This window comes from Columba livia, chromosome 19 (assembly GCF_036013475.1).
Source record: "Columba livia isolate bColLiv1 breed racing homer chromosome 19, bColLiv1.pat.W.v2, whole genome shotgun sequence".
NCBI classification, from domain to species: Eukaryota; Metazoa; Chordata; class Aves; order Columbiformes; family Columbidae; genus Columba; species Columba livia.
The window spans coordinates 9,043,797-9,068,152 of NC_088620.1; the positions used below are offsets into that span (position 1 = coordinate 9,043,797).

A 24,356-nucleotide genomic window follows, 5' to 3' on the forward strand; every position below is an offset into this window, starting at 1 on the left:
CCAGATGAGCCCCATTGAACCACCATGGACGCAGCAGGGACGTGGCCAGCAGCCATTTCTGGGGAGGGAGAGTAGAGCACAGCACTCGAGCAGGTAGCTACAGCCACACAGGTTGATAATTCCATCCAAATAAAAAAGTAGTATGATTTGTAGAAAAGATAGTTCTCAAAACAAAGGAGAGTCCGGAGGTGCGTTAATAAAACCTGGCTTTTGCTCAGATACCAACAGCAGCAGAGGGCACAAACAGGGGAATAGTTACCAGCAAAACCAATCCCATATAAACCAGCAAGCCTCACTGCGACTGATTTACACTATCTGGGAATGGAAAAGCCTGACAGGAGCACAGCCTTTTATCCCAGTTTGAGGCCTCTCCTCCCTGCTGAGGTGGTTGTGCACAGCTCTGCTCTTCAGCTTCCTCCCAGCTCCATCCTGCCCTGCAGACACCAGGTCCAGCACCGAGCTCACACTGCCAGGTGTGCTCTGCACCATCCATTTTCCAGCCTTTCCAAGTGCCTCATCTGATATGTAACCAAGATAAAACTTCAAGACTTTAATCAAAAATTGGTTGTTTGCTTTAGTCCTAAAACATCCAACACCACACTGAGCAGCCCAGCTCACTGTTTGGAATATTTCTCTTTACCGAGGTCTTTACTGTTCCTATTTCAGACAGTTTAATAAAGGATTAGTTCTTGGGAACGGCTGCATTTTTCACTTCACTGAGAAATAAACACATCAAGCTCATTTTGCTTTGCGAGAGGCATAAAAGCAAAAGAGCTCAGTGCTTCCCAAGAGAAGCATTAGGCACTCTTTGCATTCCCTCCTCATCCCACCTTGGAGCCCTATCAACCCTCTCGGTGCTCAGAAGGTGATACGCTCATGCACAAAAGAAACCACGTACAGGATTTTAGGGGTTGCACAGACTAACCCCAAATATCCACACAACTCTGAGCAGCAGCTCCCAAAGCTGAAGGACCACTGGGTTGAATCCTCATTTCTTCCCTCGTTGCCTTCTCTTGTTATCTACTGAGGACGCAGTTGAAAATAACATTGAATAAGGCTGCTGGGCTGTCGGTGGCCTGCAGGACACAGCCTGTGCAAGCCTGCGATCAGCACAGGTTTGGAGTCTCTGATCTGGGGGGACTTTTCTCCTGGGACATGAATAAAAACAGCTTCTTAATTAAGTCCTGGGTATTGATCTCATTTTCATCCTATTAACTGCTTTACCCTACATGCGTTTGCAACACTCTGTAGGATCCTCCTTGCCCCAACCCCATGTACAGACAAACAGCAAAGATAAAACAGCTTCGCTAGTTCTATCTACTCCTCAGGCACCAGTTTCATTTTTTTTTGCTTTAAAGTGCTCATAAAAGAGGCTCCTTGACAGCTCCCAGGCCTGCATCTCTCCAGCAGAGCAAAGATGCACAAACCAACATCATCAAGAGCTCTGCTGTTCTTGAAAGAGAAAAGAAAACAACCCCACAGAGCCCATCAAAACCCAGGATCTTCTGGGTAACCTGACACAGGGAGTGTGGGACAGGTGATGGGAGCCGGGGGGCTCGGAAAAGCAAAATCCCCAGAGCTCATGCAGTAGCAACAGTTTGTCCTCAAACACAGAGCCCAGCAGAGTCCGAGCAGCACAAGCTCAGGTCGCCCCGTGCGGGAGCTGCTTTTCCTGCTAAGAGGAAAAATAATCAAAGCTTTTTTGTTTCCCCCCCTGCACAAGCAGATATGGGTGAAAGACACATCAGAGAGAGCAGCAAGAGAAATGTGAAGTTAGAGAGTGAAAACAGGGAAAAATGGGAAAGAATAGAAAGATGCTGGATTGAGGAGAGCAAGCAGGATTTTCCACCATGCTAGAAAAGAAAGGCACTGAAAGATCTGAGAGTTTATACTGTGCCTTCTGAGGTTATTTGTGCCCATAACCACACAGTCCACGAACTTCTGCCGCCACATGGTCTTTGACCCAAGGAATTTGTAATCCAAATTAGGACTTCACACAAGAAAGGAAAACAACCAGAAGGAAGACACGTTTAGACAAGTGAATAGGGGAGGTATGTAAACACCTTGGGAAAAAAAAGCTATTTTCAACACTTCTTTGTTGATTCCTTACGATGCCAGAGAAGAGGACTGGAGGAATCAGAGCTGGCTGGGAAGCTCAGGGAAGACGTTCCCTGCAGAAATTAAAGCTGGCAGAGATATAGTGAGGATGAAGCCCAGCCAGGCTGGTCAGGGCTGTACAACAATTCCCAATCTCCCTGTGTTGCGGCTTCCTTTGATTTTTGAGCTGAAACCCCAGGAATTTCTAGCACTCAAACATGAGTAAATATTTCTGTCATCCAAATCTGAAAATCAGCCTGAAGTGCAGCTGGGGAAGGTGAACATCCCGACACCACTTGGCTTCTTAATACCAAGGGCAACAACTTAAAAGGTCAAAGAAAAAGAATAACTAATCTGAACAGTGTATTAACTTCCTCTAGCATGAGTACCTGCTAGCTTTCAAAAGCATGGTTGATTGCCAAAGACTTCTGGTAAAGCTTCGCATTTGGAGCTGGGTTGTTTTTCCAGAGTAGAACTGAGTTAGACAATTTGTCTAGTTCTAGGCACTACTTGGATGTTTACATCGATTTAAAAAATCAGCTTGAAAATTGTCACATGTGCCAAGTTAAGTGGCAGCAAGGACTGACTGCAGAAGAGGTATCTGAGCTCTATTTCACAGTCCAGGTTTTTCCTTCTCTGTTTTGCTTCAAGAAATAAGGCTTGATAACATCAAAACAGCGCGTCCTTAGGTCCAGCTCTCAGCTGGATGAAGTTGTTGTAGACGTTGAAGCTGCGTTTGCACAGGGATCTCAGTTCTGCAGGTCTGTAGACCAGGCGGCACTTATTTCAACTGAATTAGCAAGAAAGGTCTGGAATGGTTAATTGAAATTATTTAGCCATAATGTTTTGCTCTTCTCATCCTTTACCCAGCATAATGTTTTCTAAATTGAATTCCTTTAACAGAACCCAATATGCAGCAAAACTGTTGTTCCAGAGAAATAGAACAGCTCAGGTCTGGCTGATCATCTCCCCCACAGCTTGTGGGGCAGCAGCTCCCAGTGACCCCTTTTGTGCTCCCATCGTCATCCTCTGCCCAGCATCAGCAGGAGCTGGACACCACAGCACCAAGGTTCCCTTGGTCCAGGTCTGCAGGGCAGGGATGGCACCAGGATAGAATCACAGGGTGGTTTGTGTTGAAGGGACCTTCCCAGCTCCCCAGTGCCCCCCCTGCCATGAGCAGGGACATCTTCACCAGCTCAGGTTGCTCAGAGCCCCGTCCAGCCTGGCCTGGGATGTCTCCAGGGATGGTTCATCCACCACCTCTCGGGCCAACATGGACCAGGCTCTCACCACCCTCAGGGCCAACAATTTCTTTCTCATGTCCAGCCTGAATCTCCCTCCTTTAGTTTAAAACCATTAGAACCTGCTGAAATCTGACCCCATCTTTCTTATCAGCCCCTTTTAAGTACAGAAAGGCTGCAATAAGGTCTCTCTGGAGCTCCTCTTCTCCAGCTGAACACCCCACGTCCCAGCCTGTCCTCATCAGGGCTGTGAGGAAGACTGTCCACTGGGACCTCCCCTTAGGCAGCTGCATCTTCCTTCCCATGCTGGAAGGGCAGGGAAAGCTGCGCTTAGCCAAGCCACACATCCCTGCTCTGACTTGTTTCTGCATGCAATCTGTGAAGAATTGTGGTGACATTGCAAATACATGGAAAAACCTGATTTTGCATTGAGATCCAAGCACCATGTGAAACAACGTGCACTTGTACCCACAGGGCAGGTTTCTGCAGGCAGGGCAGATGCAGAGGCAGCAAACGGCACGTTCGTGCGGCGGCAGAGGCTCTGGCAAGCGCTCTGCCAAGAAACAGAAGCAGCTCTCAGCACCTGCGAGGGGATGATCGCCCACCAGGCACCCAGAAACACAACCCTCAGAAAGCAAGAGGCGCCAGTTTGCATAAAATTGACGTTTTGCACAGAGAAACCATGTAAAGTATCGTGCCCCGAAGCAGAGGTCACTGTATTTGGGGAGGTCACTGTGTTGGGGAGGTCACTCATCTGTAATAGCAGACGCTGTGCTGCTGTGGGAGAACTGGAGAGCTGCTCGTTATCACAGAGAAACAAGGATTCAGCAGCCACACCACTGAATTCAGCACATAACCTGTGGGTTTAACACCACCTTTACCAGCAGAGATGTTGCACAGAGAGCTCGCAGGTCGTTTGGGATTCTCTTCGGATTCTCTTGGGATTCTCTTCTTCTCTTGGGATACTCTCTGCGGTAGGTTAATGAAGTTTTCAATAGGACTTTCACAAAAAAACACCAAAACAAATAACAGCACACAACACAACTGGCCCCCACACACCAGACCAACCACCAGACAACCCTGCCCAAACAGTGAAGGATGTTTTCCAGGCTAGTTTTATAGGAGCAGCTCAGGCCTCTTAAAACCCAACAGTATGCCAGGTCTTCATCTCACCCAATATCTCTGCAAGTTCCACCTCAAATCCCTGCTGTTCTGTTCTTCACCTTGGAGCAGGAGGGTCTCCCCAGGCCAGCCGGAGCAGCTGCACCCTCAGCTTTTCATCACTTGGGGTGATGTTTTCAAATGCTTGGAGGCAAGTCTGGAGCACAAAGGACCGCACAATCCGCTGGGAAGTTTTGTTCCCATTTTACTGGTAAGAAATGAAGGCAAAGAGATAAGTTCCAGCTACTGAGAGGATGCTTTGCACGGGGTGGGTAAGAGGATTCACGGCACTACTTGAAACTTAGCGTCCTTGTATGGAGGCAATTAAGAGACAAGGGGGTTTTCTCACCCGCCAAATGCAACCAGCCCTGGGGCAGAGCAGCATCATGTCTCAGAGCCGAGCAATTCAGCAACATTTGAGTTCAAGAAGAGGATTTATACCCAGATTAAATTCAGGGATAGCTTAGGCAGAGAGCGCATCCACACACAGTTGCTCGAACCCGTGTTTTGCTCCCATTTAAAACCAGCAGCTCAGCACCTCCCCGCTCCAGCCCCTGCGCACACGCTGGGTGCTGATGCTGAGCATCACCTATCCGCTGAGTCAGCAATTCCTGCTCTTTCTCCACCATGAGGTGTAAAGCTCCAGCATCCTCTCTCAAGTACCCAATTCGACCCGTTCTCCCCCCAAAAAACGCGTCTGCTGCAGGAGATTTGCACCATGGGCAGAAAAGCAGCTCCAGGCGCAGCAGGAGGGCAAACGGGCACTCACCAGCAGAACAAAACGCTTTCGTGCCACGAAAGTTCCTAAAGTTCTTCCAGCCTAAAACTCTGTCAAAGGAATGCTCATGATATAAACAAGAATATTCTCCCCGGTGCTTCTTTACTCATTTATACAGTAATTTTGTTAATGTTGCAGACCATGTTTGCTGTTTGCAAATTCCCAAGCAATTTATTGCAGCTATTTTCCTCCAACAGCTGCACAAGTAGAGAGAAATTCTCTTCCCAGCAGAGCCAGAAGAAAAGGATATTCGTCTTATTATGTCTGGGTGAAGCTTATCTGCTTATTTGCTGCTCAGAATTATATTTACAGAGCACAACAAAGACAAAACCAAGTGCATTAATTGCTGTTGCTCAGGTGGAATATTTTCTGCCCACTCTGAGCCCTGCATCAGAGGGGCTTTATACTTTATCAAGTATGAGCAAGGCACACAAAAGGCTTTTATTATTTACCCATCACTGCTGTTTCATTACAACTATGTTTTCTGAAATAAGGAAGAAAAACCTCAATGATTTCTTGCACATTGTTCTGCTTTTCAAACGAGGATTGCTGATTTCTTTTAAAAGCTCGTTACAAATCACAAATACATCACCACTTCCATCACCCTCGCCCTGAAAACACAGATGGAGGCTCCTTCAGAGGACAATCAGGTGCTTTACATCCCCAACACGATGGGCTCCAGACACCTCCCTGGGCTCCCAAGTGATGAGCACAATGTGACCCCCCAGCAAAGACAACTTCTAGCCCAAAACACCTTTATATTTTCCATCTTATCAACACCACAAACCTCACCTTACCACATTACCTCTGCTCCAGCTTATTCAGCTACATCCTGCTGACCCTGTACCAATGCAGCAGAGCCCAGAGCAAACACCAGCACCCAGCACCGGTGTTCTATATCATCCCCAAATGGCAGCAGCAGCGTGGGATGGGACAGTCTGTAAAGAGGCACAGATGCACACTTTCTCCCCTTTCCATGGGGAAGAGAAAACCATCAAAAATGCACCTGTGGTTCCTTTGGTGTCCCTGTCCCTCTCCGCAGCCACCCCAGTAAAACTAACTCGGCCCAAAACACACTTGGCTCTGCCTGGGCTTGGAAGCATTTTATGCCCTTTGCAAACCCACCCTCAGTGGATCACTGGGTGTGTAGGATCCATATGTGTATGACACTTTCTATTCCTGCAACACTATTAAAGATGGGAAAGTTGGCTAATTAATCCCTCTTAAAATAACTGGCCCTTTTCCGAATGTAACCTCTGGACGTTATTGTTAAATAGCAGAGCTCCAAATATTTAAACAGAGTCTTGGCGTACCGTGCTGCTGCCCTGTTCCTACCTGCTCAGCTGGGGAAGTTTGCTGTGGTGACCAATTTAATCCCAGCCAAACATCAGGTTGTAATGGCTTAAAAACAACATTGGCAGCCTCAGGGTGTGAGCCCTCTGATCCCAGCAGGTCTAGAGGGGACAAGGGCATTCATTTTAGGTACCTGCAAACCTTTCAGGTGTCCAAGGACAGTGAAGAGCTGCTTAATAAACCCCAAGTGTTTTGGACACCTTTGCTAGTGCTGAGCATGAGCTGATCAGGGGTAACATGGTTGGGACTCTTTTATTGCCCAAATTTCCTTCCACTTCCCCGCCCCTCGCAGAGGGTCTGGGGGGCATTTATTCCTCACAAATACAAGCTTTCCACGCAAGGGGCATTTCCCTGCTGCAAGTGCTGCTGAGGGCCCTTGGATGCTGAGCTCCGGGAGGAGCGATGCTCGCCAGGCTGGGCATGGGGCAGCAGGCGGCTGGGGCCAATGGGATGAGCCCCATCCTGTGAAGGAGCAGCAGGTTGTACCGGGTTCCTCGGCACGGGGCCGGTGGCTGCAGTTTCTCTTAGCCCTGCAGTGCTGTTCCCCACCTTCCATGGCACACAGATACAACCCAGCAAGATGTCATGGAATCATAGGATTATTGTGGTTGGAAAAGACCTTTAAGATCATCTTGTCCAACCATTAACCCAGCCCTGGCACTAACCCATGTCCCTAAGAACCTCATCTATTCAGCTTTTAAACCCCTCCAGGGCTGGTGACTCCAGCACTGCCCTGGGCAGCCTTTTCCAATGCCCCACAGCCCTTTGGGGAAGAAATTGTTCCCCACATCCAACCTCAACCTCCCCTGGCGCAACTTGAGGCCATTTCCTCTGCTCCTGGCGCTTGTTCCTGGGGAGCAGAGCCCGACCCCCCTGGCTCCAAGCTCCTTTCAGGCAGTTCAGAGATCAGAAGGTCTCCCCTCAGCTCCTGTTCTCCAGCTGAACCCCCCAGGTCCCTCAGCCACTCCCATCACACTTGTGCTCCAGCCCCTCACCAGCTCCGTTGCCCTTTGGACACTGCCCTGGTCCTGCTGGCCACACTAGTGCTGGTACAAGCCAAAATGCTGGTGGTGTCATCCCACTGTGTCTTCTGCCCAGTATAAACAGCAAAATGGGAGCCCCAGCAGCTGCTTAGTGTGGTCGTCGGGTGCCGAGTCCTCTTTAATGACTCTCATTTCAGTTGAACAGAAATTAAAAGGCAGAGTCGAGCAGGAAAGCTCAGGTGTGGGTCCGACCTTGTTCAGCCTCCCCCTTGCAATGAACACAGCAGCATTGCACCCCTGCTTGCAGGCAGCGTGGAGTAACATTTGCTTTTTTCTGGGGATTTAGTCCATTATTTCTATTCCCTGGGAAGGGGATGGCGGGATTGAACTCAACCTCCCCTGGCATAGACACCATCCCCACCGCAGACTTCCAGCTCCGAGCTCAGCCCGGTGCGAGGCTCTTGTAGCCGGCAGTGATGGTGCCCGTGGCTTTTCATCCTGCCCCGTAGCACTAGAAAGGAAATTAAAAGGGCGATAAGGGAGCCCTTTCGGCAGTCGAGGGAATATTCTGTGCTATCGACGAGATAAACTAATATTTCTTCCAGCTCTGGCAGAGGCTCAGGAATGAGATGTGGGGTGAAACTATATGTTTATAGAGATTTTATAACTCTCAGCTGCCACTGCTGGGCCGTGGGATAACCATCGCCTTCGCTCACGGTTCCTCAGCGGTGGGGGTCAGCGCTGCCCGATGGAGAAAGGGAGTCAATAAAGAGGAGAAGCCAGATTAGCGCTGGTATTTCAGAGTCATTTAATGGTTCTGCTGGGCCAGTTCAGCCGCAGGGCAGTGGATGGGGCATTTCGGGTGCCTTTCTAACACCAGCCGTGCCCAGCAGCCCCCAAGAGACAAGCCGGCAGATCTCAGCAGCTCCCCGACCTTCACTGCGGGAGGCCAAGTGGGAAGAAGAAAGGGAGCAGGGATGTCCCACACGTGGAAGGAGAGCGGTGCCTCCCCCAGGTCCCTGAAATTGGGGGTTTTGCCCTGTCACCCTCCTCCCAGCCATGTGGGTGAGCATAGGATGCTGCGGGATGCACAATATCCCCCCAGCTCAGCCCCAGCTCGTTTCTGAGCTCAGCACCCACATCCAGCCATGGTCCTGCCGTGCGACCATGGGGATGCCCCAAAGCATCGCATGATGAGAGCCAGAATCCCCAGGAAAAGGCAAACGAACAATTGAATGTTTCTTTGCATCTTCAGCAGAGCTGCGGGGATGCTCCCCGCCAGCGCGGCTGCGACGCCTCGCGTCTCCCTGGCAATGGGCGAAAAGGGAAAGAAAACCCTTCCCTGCCGTGAGCAAAGGGACAACCGGCTGCTCGAGAGCAAAGGCCGGAGCGGATGCTCTTGCTGCTTTAGAAGAAACTTCTTTCTTAAACAAAAGCGAAACCAGAGCTGCAGACCTGGGCTGTGCACAGTGTGGGTTTGGCAGCAGCGGTTCATGGGCAGCCATCAATTAGCAACAGAGCAGCTTTGGATTCAGGGCAAAATAGTAACATTAAAATCGCTGCGTCCTTTGAAATGAAGCATGTGAACAAGCCGCTGACCCAGTTGAGCGGGGTCGGCAGAGCAGCCAAGGAGGGTTTGCCCGTCGCCCCAACCCTGGAGCCCCCAGCTCCAAACCGGCTGTTTTGGGGGAGCAGCAACGGCCCCTTTGTCCCCCCATCCCAGGAACAGGCACAGAGTCAGGGCCCACTGGTGAAACAAACAGCCCTTCTCCGGCTCACCCTCACCTGCAGAAATGCGGTGGGGCATTAAATGTCTATACGTGTTTTGCGGTGATTTGCACAGAAAAGCAAAAGCATCGCCCAGCGGTGCTGGGAGTTACGTGTGACTGTGTGTGTTCCACCTCTGCCCATCACCGCAGCCTCAGATCCTCCCTGCACCCAGACCAGCATCGCGGGAGCCCGAGCGCTGCCAAACCCACGGGTGCTTTCCGCCTCACCACCAGGAGCAGAGCTCATTTTGGGCAAGTTACACTCACAGATTAGATTTCTCTGGGGGTTTTCCACTTCTCACCTTCAATTAAAGCATATTATTTTCATTATAATGTTTAATTATACAATATTGGAAGGCGCTGTTATAATTAGCATTAGCCTGTAGTTAAATGATCTTGACGTGTAAGGGCATGTGGGTGTCTTCCAGGGTCCCGCTCGCTTCCCCAGCAGCTCCAGCTCTTCCAGCTGTGCCCCTTGCAACTCCAGCAGCAAAACTCATGATTTTTCCTCAAGTATAACCTACAGCCACTGTGTTTTATTTACCAACTGCTCTCAGGCTGCCAGACTCAGCTGTTTTGGGACATCTTACCTTCTCCACAACCAATAAAACCGCCCAGAGGAAGGAGGATGACGGCAGAGCAGGAGCGCTGGGTGAGCTGGGGCTGAAGCCGGTGGGAATGTCCCCAAGATTTTGGTGTGACACTGGGAAAAAATCCACGTGAGAGGTCCCGAAGCTGCTGGTGGTATGAGGAGTGGGACAGGGATGGGGACAGAGTCCCCCTACTCCTCCCACCCCCCCACAATCAGGGCTTTTCCTCCCTTTTATGAGCATTTTTATCAGCTGCCCCCTGGCAGTGACTCAGGGCTGCTCATCTTTCCGATGCAGGTTGATGGGGAGGGTGCGCGGTGCCTGGGCCTTGGCAGCCCCCAACCGGGACCTGCGCCCCAGGGGACACCCCAAAATTTCTTCCCCGGGACCTGCACCCTGGGGAATGCCCCAAAACTGTTCCCCGAGACCTGTACTGCAGGGGACATCCCAAAACTGCTCCCCTGGGACCTGCAGCCCAAGGGATGCCCTAAAACTGCTCCCCCAGGACCTGTACCCCAGGGGATGCCCTAACACTACTCCCTGGAACCTGTACCACAGGGGATGCCCCAAAACTGTCCCCTCAGGACCTGCATGCCAGGGGACACCCCAAAATTGCTTCCCCAGGACCTGTACCCCAGGAGACGCCCCAACACTGGTCCCTGGGACCTGTACTGCAGGGGATGCCCCAAAACTTCTCCCCCGGGACCTACACCCCAGAGGGCACACAGACACCGCTCCCTGGGACCTGTACCCCAGGGGACACCCCGACACCGCTCCCTGGGACCTGTACCGCAGGGGTACCCCGACACTGCTCCCTGGGACCTGTACCGCAGGGGACACCCCAAAATTGCTTCCCCAGGACCTGTACCCCAGGAGATGCCCCAACACTGCTCCCTGGGACCTGTACTGCAGGGGATGCCCCAAAACTTCTCCCCTGGGACCTGCACCCCAGAGGGCACACAGACACCGCTCCCTGAGACCTGTACCACAGGGGACACCCGACACCGCTCCCTGGGACCTGTACCGCAGGGGACACCCCGACACTGCTCCCCTGGGACCCACACCCCGCAGCAGCCCCAACCCCTGCCCAAACCCCCCAGAGCCCTGCGGTTTCTCCCGCCGCCTCCTCCCACGACAAGGACATCTCCGGGGTTTCCTCGCAAGCGGGAGATGTTCCCCTCGCTCCTTCTTTAAATGAACTCCATTTAACTGTCCCCGCGCAGGTGACGGGGTGGGATCGGGGCTCCTTCAGAGCTCTGCACAGCGCTGGGGACCAGCACCACCAACCCAGGCTCCCAAGTAGGATGACTTTAAATTAGGCAAGATGGATAAACCAAACACTAACCAGAACAAAACAGCCAGTTACGCTGCTTCTTGTTGCCTGAAAGTCTTATTTTGCTTTCTTAATCTTCTTTTAAAAGGCCAAGGATGCCGCAGGCGCCCGCCCCATCCCCAGAGATAAAGAGACCAAACTCCTTTTAAAGCACTTTTTTCTTTTTTTTCCCTTTTTTTTTATTGATTTCATTGAAAACAGAACAAGAAAATGATGGGAGCCAAAACTCCTCCAAAACTGCCAAAAACATTAACAGAAAACAAAATAATAATAATAATAAACATGACGGCATTATGAATGTTCTAGAAGAGATGAACAAAAAAAAACCTGTTACTGCACTAATTACAGTATTTAAAGATATATGCAAAACAAAATTAAGATGACCTGCCCAGCCACCACACAAAAGGTGATGGCGAATTTATTCACACTACAATACTAACCATTTAAAAAAGGTTTTGTGTTTTTTTTTCCTGCGTTTTTATACTAAAATCACTTTGTTCTTTTTATACAATTGATAGTTTATATTCACGTGGTGAGCAAAAAATCACACCAGAATCAGCACCGTTTTGTTTTTTTTTGTGGTTTCTTTTTTGTCGACGTTTTGTATTTTTTAGGGGTTTTCCGTGTGTTTTTAGCGCTAGTCCCCAATGCTTCGGTAACGGTAAAAAATACATCAGTTCATCGAAACCTCATAGCGTGTGGCTTAAAAATTTCTCTAAGGTGCCCAGCGTTGAGAAGTGATGGGAGCAGATGAGCTGGTGGCATCTGGGATCTTCTCGCCGTGACGTCCTGTGTGCTGTCCGTCCCAGCCGGCGGATGCGAGTCGAGGTTCTCTATAGGATATATATCATCGCTTTTCAAAGAACAAAAGGAAAACTGGTGTTCTTAAGAAGTTAGTGTCTTGTACAATCCCCTTCAAACCACTTGATGCGACGGGGAGAGGGGAAATCCTTCCAGGGAGGAGCTGAACACTGAGTAACGGCCGAGGAGCTGGTTTGGGACCGAGAAAGCCCGGGAGGGAACGTGGGAGCAAAGGGGTTGTAAGGACTCGTGGGTTTCTTCTCATCGGAAGAGAAAATAGCGGGTGGATTTGGTAACGAGGAGGGTATTGTTCAAAACACCCTGTGGCTCCTGGGGAAAGGCCCCACCGCGACGCCCTGGAGATATTATGATTGAAAAAAACCACCAAAAATCCAACCAAACCAACCAAAACCAACCAGCAGAACCTGCCCCCGGGGCTGCGCCAAGCGAAGCCCAACGGCAGCACCGCCCGCCCCGCTCCCCCCGCCTCGGCTCTTAGAAAGAAAGTCCCATCAAGCATTCCAAGTTTATTACGAGTGAACTGGAGATGACTCGGCCTGAGCGATGCGCTCGGTGAACAGCGGGCGGGCGGGCGGCGCTCCCTTGGCTCCGACAACACTCAGCGCGTTCAGAGACGGCGGCCAGGGCAGCTCCCATGGATAAAACCGCAACGGCCGCCCCCTCCACACACAACTGGGAAAACCAGTGGCTTTCCAGGACCGGGGAGGGGACAACAACATCACGGAGGTGGATTTGCTTTTACTCGTTCCTCAAGTAACAGTCGGCGGCACAGCCCTAAGTGTCACAACCCTTGACTTCCCTTGAGCGGGTGTTTTTTTTTCTTAATTTTCCTTTTTCTTACTTTTTTTCTCTCTTTAAATGGAAATTGAGACAGTATGTGGATCTATAGGGTTAAAACGAGTCAGTCTCTGGGGAGCGGAGCCTCAAAAGGGGCCGGATGCCGTGGCAGAGCTGGTGTCGGGGAGCCCGTTTTCCTGCGTGTCCTGGGCCGAAGTGCTCGCCTGCCGCTGGGCCAGCGCCGAGCTCGAGTGTTTGCACTTGGGTGAACCGCACTGACAGCTGAAGTATTTGCCTTTGATGTCCCAGAACCTGTCTCCGTAGTCAAAACTGCAACAGAGAGACAAGAGACGGGGTCACCGCAAAGCAAGGGGCAAAAGGGAGCACAAGACGCCGGGTCCGCGGTCCTCAGTGCTGCCGCAGTTTGGTTTCCTGCAAAGCTTCAGGGGATGGAGTGTAAGGAGGAATGTTGTTTTTACAACTGACCTGGCACCCGACCCCAGGGCAGGGAAGGACGGAGACACATCAGACTATGAATCCTTAATGTAAAACAAGGTCTCTTCGAACTAATCCCGGAATGCAAACTGATTAGTCTATTTAAAAAGTTGAGCTAGGGGGAAGGGTGGCCAAAGAGCCAGAAATCCAGATTTTAAATAAACCAATATGGGGAGAGGGGTGTTAGAATTAGATGAATGAGACAGGTAAACTGAGGCAGGCGTTGGGCAGTCTGTAAAGCCTGAAGTACCAACCAGTGGGGAACAGGGGAGGGAATTTGCAGCTGGAATTTGGGGGGATATAAACAGGAGCTTTTTGCCCTGTTAGGTGTGCCCACCTTTAGGTAGAACACCCGGTCTTGCAAAACCGTTAATAACATCTGCTTTGCTGAGAGATCCTCCCTGGGCCTATTGTATTGGCAAGGTGACTGTTTCCTACGTGGAGCACGTGGGGACGCAGCCCGAGAGCGAAGGGATGGGAGGAACCAGCTTGGAGCGGCAGAGCGAGGTGGCGCCAGCCCCGGGGACGGCACGTACCCGATTTCCTCTCCAGCTTCTATGTGCCTGGTGCTGAAGAAGGCGATCCTGGGGAAGCGGAGGTCCTGATGGGACATGAAGACTCGCACCGGGATGAGGTTTGGCTCACAGAGGTGGTTTATAAAGCGGCTGATGTTGCCGTAGAAACGGGCGTCTATGCAGTACACCTCTCCATCCTGCGGGAGAAACGGTGCATCCTTCATGAGACAAGCTTGCGTTCGGTATTACTAATAATACTTGTTTAAATAGAACAAATGACCAAACTATTCCACTGATACTCCAGAGAGTTTCAAGGAGAAGCAGAGCGGGACACCCGCTGCGGTTTAAAAGGACTAAACACACGCAGTTTTAAATTCAACAGTACCCTGAAAACACAGCTCTCTGCACAGCACCGTGCCTCCACCAGCACAGGGACCTTTTCAACCGCACAGCAGCTCCCCCAGCCCGTTTGGCAGAGTGGGATTGATGTTTGGCGCAGACAGACATCTAATGGGTAAAAGCCACTGGATAGAAGAACAGGCATCTGTTCTGTCCCCTAATTGAACATGACAGTGAGAAAACACAAAGCCGGAGCCTCGAGAAAACACAGGTTTTTGCAGATAAAAGTGAGAACACTGAAATTCCCTTTCCAGAGAGCAGTAATATGTTGTCTTCCTTGAAAATAAAAGAACCCCCTTCAGGGCTTTTTTATTCCAGCAGAGAATGACTGTGCAAAGCAGAGAGCTTAATTACAGCAGCTAATTTCGGTTGCAAAGAGGCCAAAAGCAAAAGGATCCATTAGCGGTGCTCCAAGTCCCTTTTGGGCATGCACCTCACCATCGTTAATGGACGAGCTGTGCCCATCACACACCGACCGGTGCGGGAGGGGGCAGATGTCCCAGCGGCTGGGGAGGTGCCACCACACACGCTCCTGTGTCACACACAGCGTCACCAGCTCTAATTTTAATGATAAGCGACTCCCATTGCCCCCTCACTTCCATCCACGGAAAGGCCGTGGTTGGTGAGGACATCATCACCCAGCATCACATCTAGGGACCATCTGGAGAGATGCGAGGTCTCCACCATGAGAGTCAAGATGTGTTTCTCCAGGAAAGAGAAACCACCACGGGCAGCATCTCGCTCGAAGTCCCACAGCAACCTGCACAAACTGCATCCCACCTCGCTACGAGGGTATCGGGAACTCAGTCACACAGTGGCAACCAGAGAGGAAGAGGAGAAACCATAGAACCCATAGAAAGGTTTGGGTTGGAAGGGAGCCTCAAAGCTCATCAAAGTCCAAGCCCTATTATGAGCATCCTCAACACAAACCAGGCTGAATTCCCTACTGCTTTTCAACTTCTTACGTACCGTTTGACCCCTCTGTTTTCAGACAGACTCATTATTTATCATTTTCAGTTGTTGAATGCGTTTTGCTTTAAAACAAAAAAACGACAAAACTAAAAAAGCAAAGCTTCTTTGCATCTTGCTTTTGGCAGAAACAAAACACAGGCTGTTTTACAGCTTTCCTTGGAAGCCGCCCCACTTCTGAGTCCCCAGCTCACCTCTCCCCTCCTTTCCAAAGGAAAAGGCTGAAGTGACGGCCTTGCTTAAAAAGCTTTAGATGGCACTTTTCAAAGGAAGGTTTGTGCTCTGAGCAGCCCTCCGCAGAGCAGCGCGGGATAACCACCCGCAGAACAAGCTTCAGGTCCCTGCCAGGGTGTCTGATGGAACCCTTTATAATCGAATGAGGTTATTTTTCAGTCTTCCAGCTCATCTTTTTATGAAGAACTCACAAAGCTGCCAATCAACACAGCTGCGAGCCTGCGTACACACACACCTGAGCACCCACAACTGAACAACCGAACTCAGGATTGCCAGATGGTTTTGATATCAGAGCATCTTGCATTCAAACTGCTGTGGGCTGTACGTACCGCAGTGGCCCAGCGCCGCTAGGCTCTGTTCCCGTTTTAACAAACCCTAAGCCTGACCTAAACAGCTCTTCATTTTGACCAAAAGGCAGTGAGGATGCAGTTCTTCTCTCCACAGGCTTTCGGATGGCGCTGTACATCGGGAGGGAGACATGTACAGTACCTTGTTGTCAAGGTCAAAGAGGTAGGAGTCCTCTTCACGGACGTCTGCCTCGGAATCCGATATCAGCTCACCGACGTACCTGCGGACACACGGGAAAGGCAGAAATAAGATGCTCATAGAATCACGAGCTTGGGTTTAACCATTTCTTCTGGGACAAGGGACAGAAAGGGACACGGCGCAGCCACAGACGGCGATCGCAGCCGCAGCAGCGCGGGTCAGCTCAGAGCCACCCGGGCAAGCTCAGCTTTGCCAACCTACAGCAGCTAAAACCTGGCTCCAAACTCCATCTTTTCAGGGCAACACTTTTAATATTAAAAGTGGAGTCTTGCTTCCAACAAGATTTACTTTTTCCTGAGGAGTATGTTTCCTTTTGCAAATCACTTTGTTGGCCAAGATTAACACATTAATCCAATTCTCCTTATGTTCAGGGTCAGACTCACATCTTGGCTCTCCTGTACACCACTGCAATGCTTGTGCTGTTTACATCCCAAAACAAAACGTTTGTGTCTGTCCTTCTTGTATTTTCCAGGATGTTTTGCCCAATGACATACACTACATACCTTTAAAAGTTTTGTTTTAATATTCTTAGGTCTAACCTAACCCAGCAGGATCCCTGGAAGGATCCAGGTTTCTTTCTCAGTCCCTCTCAAACCAGAATAAATCGGAGCTGCGATCTGAGCAACAACCTCCTTGCTGTAAAACCTGGTGCAAGGCAGATTCCAACCAGGTCCTCCAAGCACCGTGAAGGACGTGCTGCTTGGCCTGGCCTGCTGGGAAGAAATAAACATATACAGCACCTTTCATACCCCAGACAGATGCTGGTTTCAACACAAACCCTTGTTGCAGGAGTCCCTGCTGCACTGATGTCCTCACATTTGTCTCCCAATCTCCATCCTGAACAGTTTAAGGCTGTCGAAGTTCAACATTTCTGGCCCTGAGGGATGGAGCCAGAAGGAGGACACCAGAGAGAAGCAACAGCACAGTAGGTAAGTATGTAAGTCTTCCTGGCTTTTAATGCAACGCTCATTAATTATAAGCAACGGATTCACGATACAAATAAATATTCTTTGCATCATCAGAGACTTCCATGATCTGCAGCTGTTACGCCAGCATCCCCCTGCAGCTCTCCAAGCATTCTCAAAGTGTTAACCAACTGTATCCATTTCCCCCTGTGACTCCAGGCAGCGTTTAACTCCGGGGCTGCGGAAGAGGAGAGACACGAAACGTGAACCTGGAGAGGACCCACGGACTCTGGGACGAGGGATCGTTTGGCTGCGGTTCCCCAAGCCCAGCGACCCGGCCAAGTCTCTCTGCCAGAGCAGGAGCCGCCACCGCGGGTGATGCTCCCGTTCGCCCCCACCGCATCTTCTTGTTATTTATTAAGGGCTCCCGTAAGGCTGCGGTGTTACTGGAAATCACAGGCTGGTTGGTGACCTAAAGCAATAGGAAGATGATGGCCAGAGAGGGAGGGAATCGCTGTAGCACGGCACAGCAGCCAGCGGCAGCTGAGACACAGCTGAATGACGCCACACGCAGAGGCCTCTGCTCGGGGACAAGCGCTGCAGGCTTAACAACTCACTGAAAAACACCACCTCATTACACATTATTATTTCAATGCTCCTTTAAAGACTATTCCCGTAACTCGTTTTCTTTCCAGGACTGCTTACTGATACAAACAGTTGCCTAATTTCCCAGGTCCAAAGTTAGGGAAGGATGTGCAAGAGGCACATGTTCCCACACAAAAAAGAGCTGGAGCATCAACCCCTTCATTGAAGGACTCCTGAAGTCAAGCCAGTACCCTTCTTCCCAGCAAGGTGCTCAGCACACTGATGGCAAGTGACGTCTCAGAGCTTTATGCTGCCTCTCATCACCATGAGATCAGAGTGCACCCCGTGCAAAAATCAAGAGCAACAAGAAGCCCCCAGCACAGGCTCCAGCATTTTCCATGTGGAGTGGGAGACGGGATGTCTGAGGCTCCTCTGACTGACGGTGGGGCTAAAATACCTGGCTCTGTGATCTCCCGTGGCTAAAATACCTGTTGAAATTCTGTGGCTAAAGTACCTGGCTGGATGTAGATGGTATCTTAGTAGAGCATCACTGTTCCGTACAGAAATCAAATATTCTGAAACCACATAATGGATGTGCATGGAAAGAACAGACCAGACCCTCACAAACCTCTGGTGTCTGCGTCCTGCTAATTCAAGTCCTCTCCGGTAGAAGCCCTTAACCAGCTCTGCCATTTCCAGAAGGAACAGCTACACCGTCTGACAACCCAGCGTGAACGGAGCAGCCTGAAAACAACCCCCAGCAACGACAGCACAGGGGGAGCAACAGCAGCTTCTGAGCAGAGACACATTCAGATGCCACGGAGAAACCTGCACACAAGCAAACTCCTGAGCATCTGCCAGCGGAAGAGCCAAAAATCTCCACGGCAGCCCAGTGGGGCACGGGGGACGGTGCAGCTGCACCTCCTGGCACTGAGCTGCTGCTTCCAGGATGGTGCTGAGGGTACCGGAGGTCATTAGTAGGAGGGTCTGGAGCAGATGAAGGGTTTGGGGAGCCCTGGAGATGATGGTGGGGGGTCTGTCCGGCCACCATGCTGCTGGAACCATGCTCCTGGCTGCCAAACTGCTCTGAGTGATGCTAAACGCTCCCTGCAGAAGCTGCTGGAGGAAAAGCACACACAGAAATGGAAAGGAAAACCAGTTTTGGAGTGACTACAGAGAAAAACTGAAAGGTATCTGAAGTACAGAGCCGGCTGCAAAGCGGTATGTGCATAAGAAAGGCATTTACACACAGAAACAGTCCGGACCAGCAGAGTTTTGCAAAATAAAAGTGTTGTGAGAACTATCCTGGATTTGTCTCTCACACATATGTGAAAAACTACAGAATAAAAGCCATCCTTAACGCTAATGCAATTACCATCTTTCCAAAGCAGAGCAATAACCTCCATGCAAAGAGACCACCCGCTCAGGGCTCTAACCCAGATGTTTAATACAAAACGTGCTTCCACAAGAGCCGATCCCAGAGCTGTTGTGTGCAAGTGGCCCCCGAGCAGAGCGTCACCAGCACCAGGGCTGCTCGCCAGAGACGAGGAGAAGAAACCAAGTCTATAGGTTGCCCATAAAGAATCACAGCAGGGACATCGGTGCAGCTGGATTGAGGACAGCAAGTTGGTGAGTTGAGTAAATAGCGTGTGTGTATGGAAGTGATGGGGACAAGGAGGAGACTGCATGGGCAAGACATAAGTTAGTTCAGCTCTTTAGTATGCAGCTCATTTAGGTAACGAAGAAGAGAGCGCCTGCCATTGAAACAGGGTCAGCAGCTCAGGCAAGGGCGGGGGGAAGAGCTGAGCACAACTGTGGTCTCTGCACCCCATCAGCTCTACAACGCACCCTGTGTTAATTACACCATCATCTGTGTTAATTACACCATCACGCAGAGCTGCCCCGTTTCCCTGTTCACCACTTATTCCTCCTGCGTGTTCATGTTCCAGTAGGATTTGCTGAAGTTAACGCCATTTGTCTTTGGGAGCTGTTTATGTTCAGGCTCTGGCTCATCTCTGGACAGCAAACCAGGACACGGGGAGCTCTGGTCCTCAAGGCAGACTTGAGATACTCCCACAAACAGCAGAGTTTTAAGCTTTACCTCTGAAAAAAACATCGTCTGGCAGCTCCTAACATGGAAGAAACACTTGGCCAATCCACTGCAGATTTTAAAGTCTAAAAGTCTGAAGTCTAAAAACCACGGGGTTCAACAGCAGTTTTTTCACTTGACATAAATCTGAACATTTTTGTTCTTAAGTACCTTATTGAATCAGGGCCGAAACATGCGCTTAAGGCCAAGTGCTTTACTGTTTTGCTGAATCAGACTAAAGCCAGAGCTGGGACATTGCAAAACCTCTTGAGAGGTCAGTATTGAAACAGAAAAAAGATCTGATATAAAAAAGTTGTTCTAAGCTGCCTTGGCCTTAAGCGTCCCACGCCCATGGTGAACATGGGAGCTGAGCACGTTTGCAGCACAACCCAAGAGCGTTTTCCCCATCACCTGTGTTTCAGAGGGATAAGGGAGCTGAGACAGATCCCAGCAAGACACAGAGGGGTAAAAAAAGCTCCATGTGATGAGGAAAAAAATGAAACAGATTAGGAAATGGTGTCAGGAAACCTCCGCTCAGCTCGCCAATTAGATTTGCATGAAAACCTCTCTCTGAAGAGGAGCAAACCTCCCTGTATCCAGACTAGCGTGGTCAGCAGGACAAGGGCAGTGATCCTTCCCCTGTGCTCTGCATTGGGGAGGCCACACCTGAGTATTGTGTTCAGTTCTGGGCCCCTCAGCTCAGGAAAGAGATTGAAGTGCTGGAGCGGGTGCAGAGAAGAGCAACAAGACTGGGGAAGGGACTTGAGCACAAGCCCTATGGGGAGAGGCTGAGGGAGCTGGGCTTGTTTAGTCTGGAGAAGAGGAGGCTTAGAGCTGAGCTCAGCACTCTCCAGAACTACCTGAAGGGCAGTTCTAGCCAGGTGGGGATTGGTCTCTTCTCCCAGGCATCAGCAATAGGACAAGGGGCCATGGGCTTCAACTCTGCCAGGGGAAATTGAGGCTGGAGATCAGAAAGCAATTCTTTGCAGAGAGAGTGGTCAGGATTGGAATGGCTGCCCAGGGAGGTGCTGGACTCACCGGCCCTGGAGGTTTTGAAACTGAGATTGGACATGGCACTTAGTGCCATGATCTAGTCAATGGACTGGAGTTGGACCAAGGGTTGGACTGGATGATCTCTGAGGTCTTTTCCAACCCAGTCCATTCTGTGATTCTGTGATTCCCGGCCCTTGGGAAGCGACGCATTCACATGAGCTAAAGAAAGCGGAATAACTTACTCGCACACAAAGGTTCCCAGTGGAATGTCTTGCATTGTTCGCACACCCCAGCCCATCTTTTGTGTCCGATAAAGCTGCAATCGAGTCCTGGAAAAGAGGAAACAAAGCCACGTTAATGGCAGCACTCCACTGAAAGACAGTACATTTTCATAGAGAGATGAGCAAAAAAGCAAGAACCCTCCATCAGCAGCAGGATGATTTCAATATTCGAAATAAGCGTATAGGACTGAATGCTCTGTGTGATGATTTACACATAGGGTACCAGAATCCTATCACAAGCGTACGGTGAACCAAGAACACTTTGAGCTAAGTGCTCTGATCCCTTTGCCCTCTGCTGAGGCCAGTGCATTTAGCGACTCCATCATATCCAGCTCCCTGGCTGCAACTTGAAACTTCTTGGTGTAATAGCTGCTCTGTGGAATTTTACTGATGGAGTTTATAGGCACAGAAACCATCCTGTAAGTCATTCTGCCTCCTGCTCAGCCAGAACTTGAGTTAAGTGCAGGCTGAACAGTCTCCAGGGCTGGGGAAGGCTCGCACTGCCCCCAGGGAACCAAAGCCCACACTCGGCAGCGCTGTTATCGGAATAAAGAGAAATCTGATGCTCACCTTAACTTCACCCTGTTGCTTTTCCCAGTATTTCTCTTCCCCCAGCCATCCCCTCCTTGCACTGTCAGCTCAAACCAGGGGCGGTGCATTTTGTATTTGCTCGCAGCTCCTGGAGCCTTCACTGGGGCAAAGCACGACTTCACGTTAAACTGGTTCTGACACTATCTCAGGCTTACGGAAGCTCCCTCATGTTTTGCCTCATCCATCAGAGCAGGGAGCCAAGCTCAGGTTCAGGCTCTGCCGTCGGGGCCAGCAGCAGCAAGACTGGGTTTTTGCAGAAAAGCACTTCAGCACGGCAAAAATGCCAAAGCAACGGCTCTAGCTGTACAGCTCCTAAGCAAACACCCACATAGACAGCGGAGCTTGGCAGGGAAAACCAGAGAGGGGTAAAGTTCTGTTGAAACACATCGAGCCTTTTCCTTACTTATTTTTAACGTTGCAAAATGTCATTGAAAACTACAACGCTTGCAAAAAGAAGTGTTGTCAGTACTACCAAAAATGTGCAGAAGTCTTTATTTCCAGTGGGATTCCTTTGAAGTTTGTCCTGATCCATTTCATGCGGCGGCAAACTTCTCCATAGCAATGGTCCAAACCAAAGCATTTGCATTTTTAGTCTGGCACCAAAATCCTAATGGCCTAATCTGCAGCACCAAGGTCCACAGGTATTCAGGTATCCAGTTCAGGGGGAGTTGGGATATTTTAAGCAGTCAAATCCGGGCATGCTGGCCTATATTTCTAATACAGACTGCTAACTTAAAAGATCTTCTGCATTAAAGCTTTGCAGTTTCTGCTGCTGTTGTTTTCGTCACAGATCTCCACAGGAGAATTTACATCTAGGCTGTTCACACAAACCCACAAGCCATTTATGTGTTTTATGGTCAGGCTGATGAAAGAATGCCGCAGTTCCCACGTGATGGCAGCAGGGGCAGGATGCAAATATTAATTGAGCTCATCAAACCTGCTGCTGCTTCATTCCCACCGGCAGCACACAGGGACCCGGTGGCAGCCCACTGCTGCGTGGTGGCACCTGCCTCAACTTCTGTATCATCTTGGGAAGTCCTGGGTTTTGTGGGTTTATGAGTGAGTAGACACTAGAGAGCTGGAAAGCTCAGGAGTTTGCTGTTGGTATTACCAAGATAAGTAGTACTTGTCTTACGGAGTTCTGTGTCCAGCTCTGGGTCCTCAGCACAGGACACACACGGACCTGCTGGAGAGGGGCCAGAAGAGCCACAGGAATGACCCGAGGCTGGAACAGCTCTGCTGGAGGACAGGCTGAGAGAGCTGGGGTGTTCAGCTGGAGAAGAGAAGCTCCGGGGAGACCTTAGTGCGGCCTTTCCATGCTTAAAAGGGGCCGAGAAGAAAGATGGGGACAGACCTTTCAGCAGGGCCTGTTGTGATAGGACAAGGGGTGATGTTTTAAACTAAAGGCGGGAGATTCAGGCCGGATATGAGGAAGAAATTGTTGGCCCCGGGGGTGGTGAGAGCCTGGCCCAGGTTGGCCAGAGAGGTGGTGGATGAACCATCCCTGGAGACATCCCAGGCCAGGCTGGACGGGGCTCTGAGCAACCTGAGCTGGTGAAGATGTCCCTGCTCGTGGCAGGGGGGTACTGGGGGAGATGGGAAGGGCCCTTCAACCCAAACTGCTCAGTGATTCCAAGACAAGCTGCAGTCGTATCCTCCTCCTCACCTGAGCCCGTTCTGCACCACCCGGTTCCTGCAGGTTCTCCAGCACGAACACGCGTGGTTACACTCAAAGATCAGCGGCGGCTCAGCCATGTTGAACTCGGGCAGGAGTCGGCCGTCCTGAAGAGGAGAAGCATTCCAGACTGGGTTAGTTGTCTATTCCTGTGACCCCACCAAACCAGAGCAGGGCGAGAGCAGAAATTCCAAGAGTGTCAAAACAGGCCAGAGAACCCCAAGGTCGAGACATTCCCTGTCCTCCCCAAAACCAGCATCAGACCTCAAATTCTGTCATGGTTTTGCTCTGCCCTGGCAGTGACAAACTTACCACTATCACCAACAGCTGACAAACAGCAAGAGAACATCTAGATTTTTGCTGCCTGGCATCACCCTACGTGCTGTCACACACACACACAAAAATCTTACAGTCCTATGCAAAACAAACCCCAGTGTGCATCATCATTATTATCATTCTGCAGTGCTGGAGGGGGAAGCAGATGCTTAGTTTGCCTCTGGAATAAAGCCGAAACTTCACATTACAAGGCAAACAGACTCAAGTTCTCTGAACCACATTATCTTCCCAAATAACACTCCCAAAAATCCAACAATCCAATTATTTACCAACCATATAGGATTAAAGAAGCGATAGGCACTGTTCATCATATTTAACAAATTTGGCTTTTAAGGCTTGAAAGATGTAATCACCTATTAACATGTAAATAAAATTGCTACAAAGCAAAGAAAGATGCCAATATTTCCCCTGGGAGAAACTTGCAGAGATTCACAGAACTTCTGATCTTAGCAGAACCTGTCCAAATATTAACCTCAAAACCCCCCTGGAGGATTGAAGCAGATTTATCCAAAACAAATCAGGCTCCTGGCAATGTTGCAGTTAAAACATCTTGACTTTGCCTTCATCTGGAAGGATCACAATAAATAAAGGCAGGCAAAAAAATCTCCCTACTACCCTTCCCTTGTTTACATATTACAGCATTTTCTACGTTGCTCTGAAATGGAAGCTGATTTCACACATGGATTATTGAATGCTCTCTATCACATGGGTATAATTAATGGCTCAGTTGGCATGACAGTAACACAAATAATAACACTAGAAAAGCTTCCCTGAGTGTGCATTTTGTTATTATCTCAAAACTGAAACTACAACTTTAGGCATTTTAAAACGAAAAGTAG

General features: G+C 50.1%; 1 protein-coding gene across 27 annotated transcripts in view; it reads right to left on the minus strand.

Annotated features, from left to right (window-relative positions):
- Positions 1-11,448: 11,448 nt before the first annotated feature.
- EHMT1 (euchromatic histone lysine methyltransferase 1) overlaps positions 11,449-24,356 on the minus strand; it is a 114,158-nt gene continuing 101,250 nt past the window's right edge. For all 27 annotated transcript variants that reach the window (XM_065036005.1, XM_065036027.1, XM_065036007.1 and 24 more), the window contains 5 exons: positions 23,173-23,288; positions 20,877-20,963; positions 16,006-16,084; positions 13,936-14,111; positions 11,449-13,234 (listed from right to left, as the gene is read on the minus strand). In XM_065036005.1, coding sequence (XP_064892077.1) covers positions 13,051-13,234; positions 13,936-14,111; positions 16,006-16,084; positions 20,877-20,963; positions 23,173-23,288 — 642 coding nt within the window. In that variant the 3' untranslated portion in view covers positions 11,449-13,050. The remainder of the gene's footprint in view (positions 13,235-13,935; positions 14,112-16,005; positions 16,085-20,876; positions 20,964-23,172; positions 23,289-24,356) is intronic.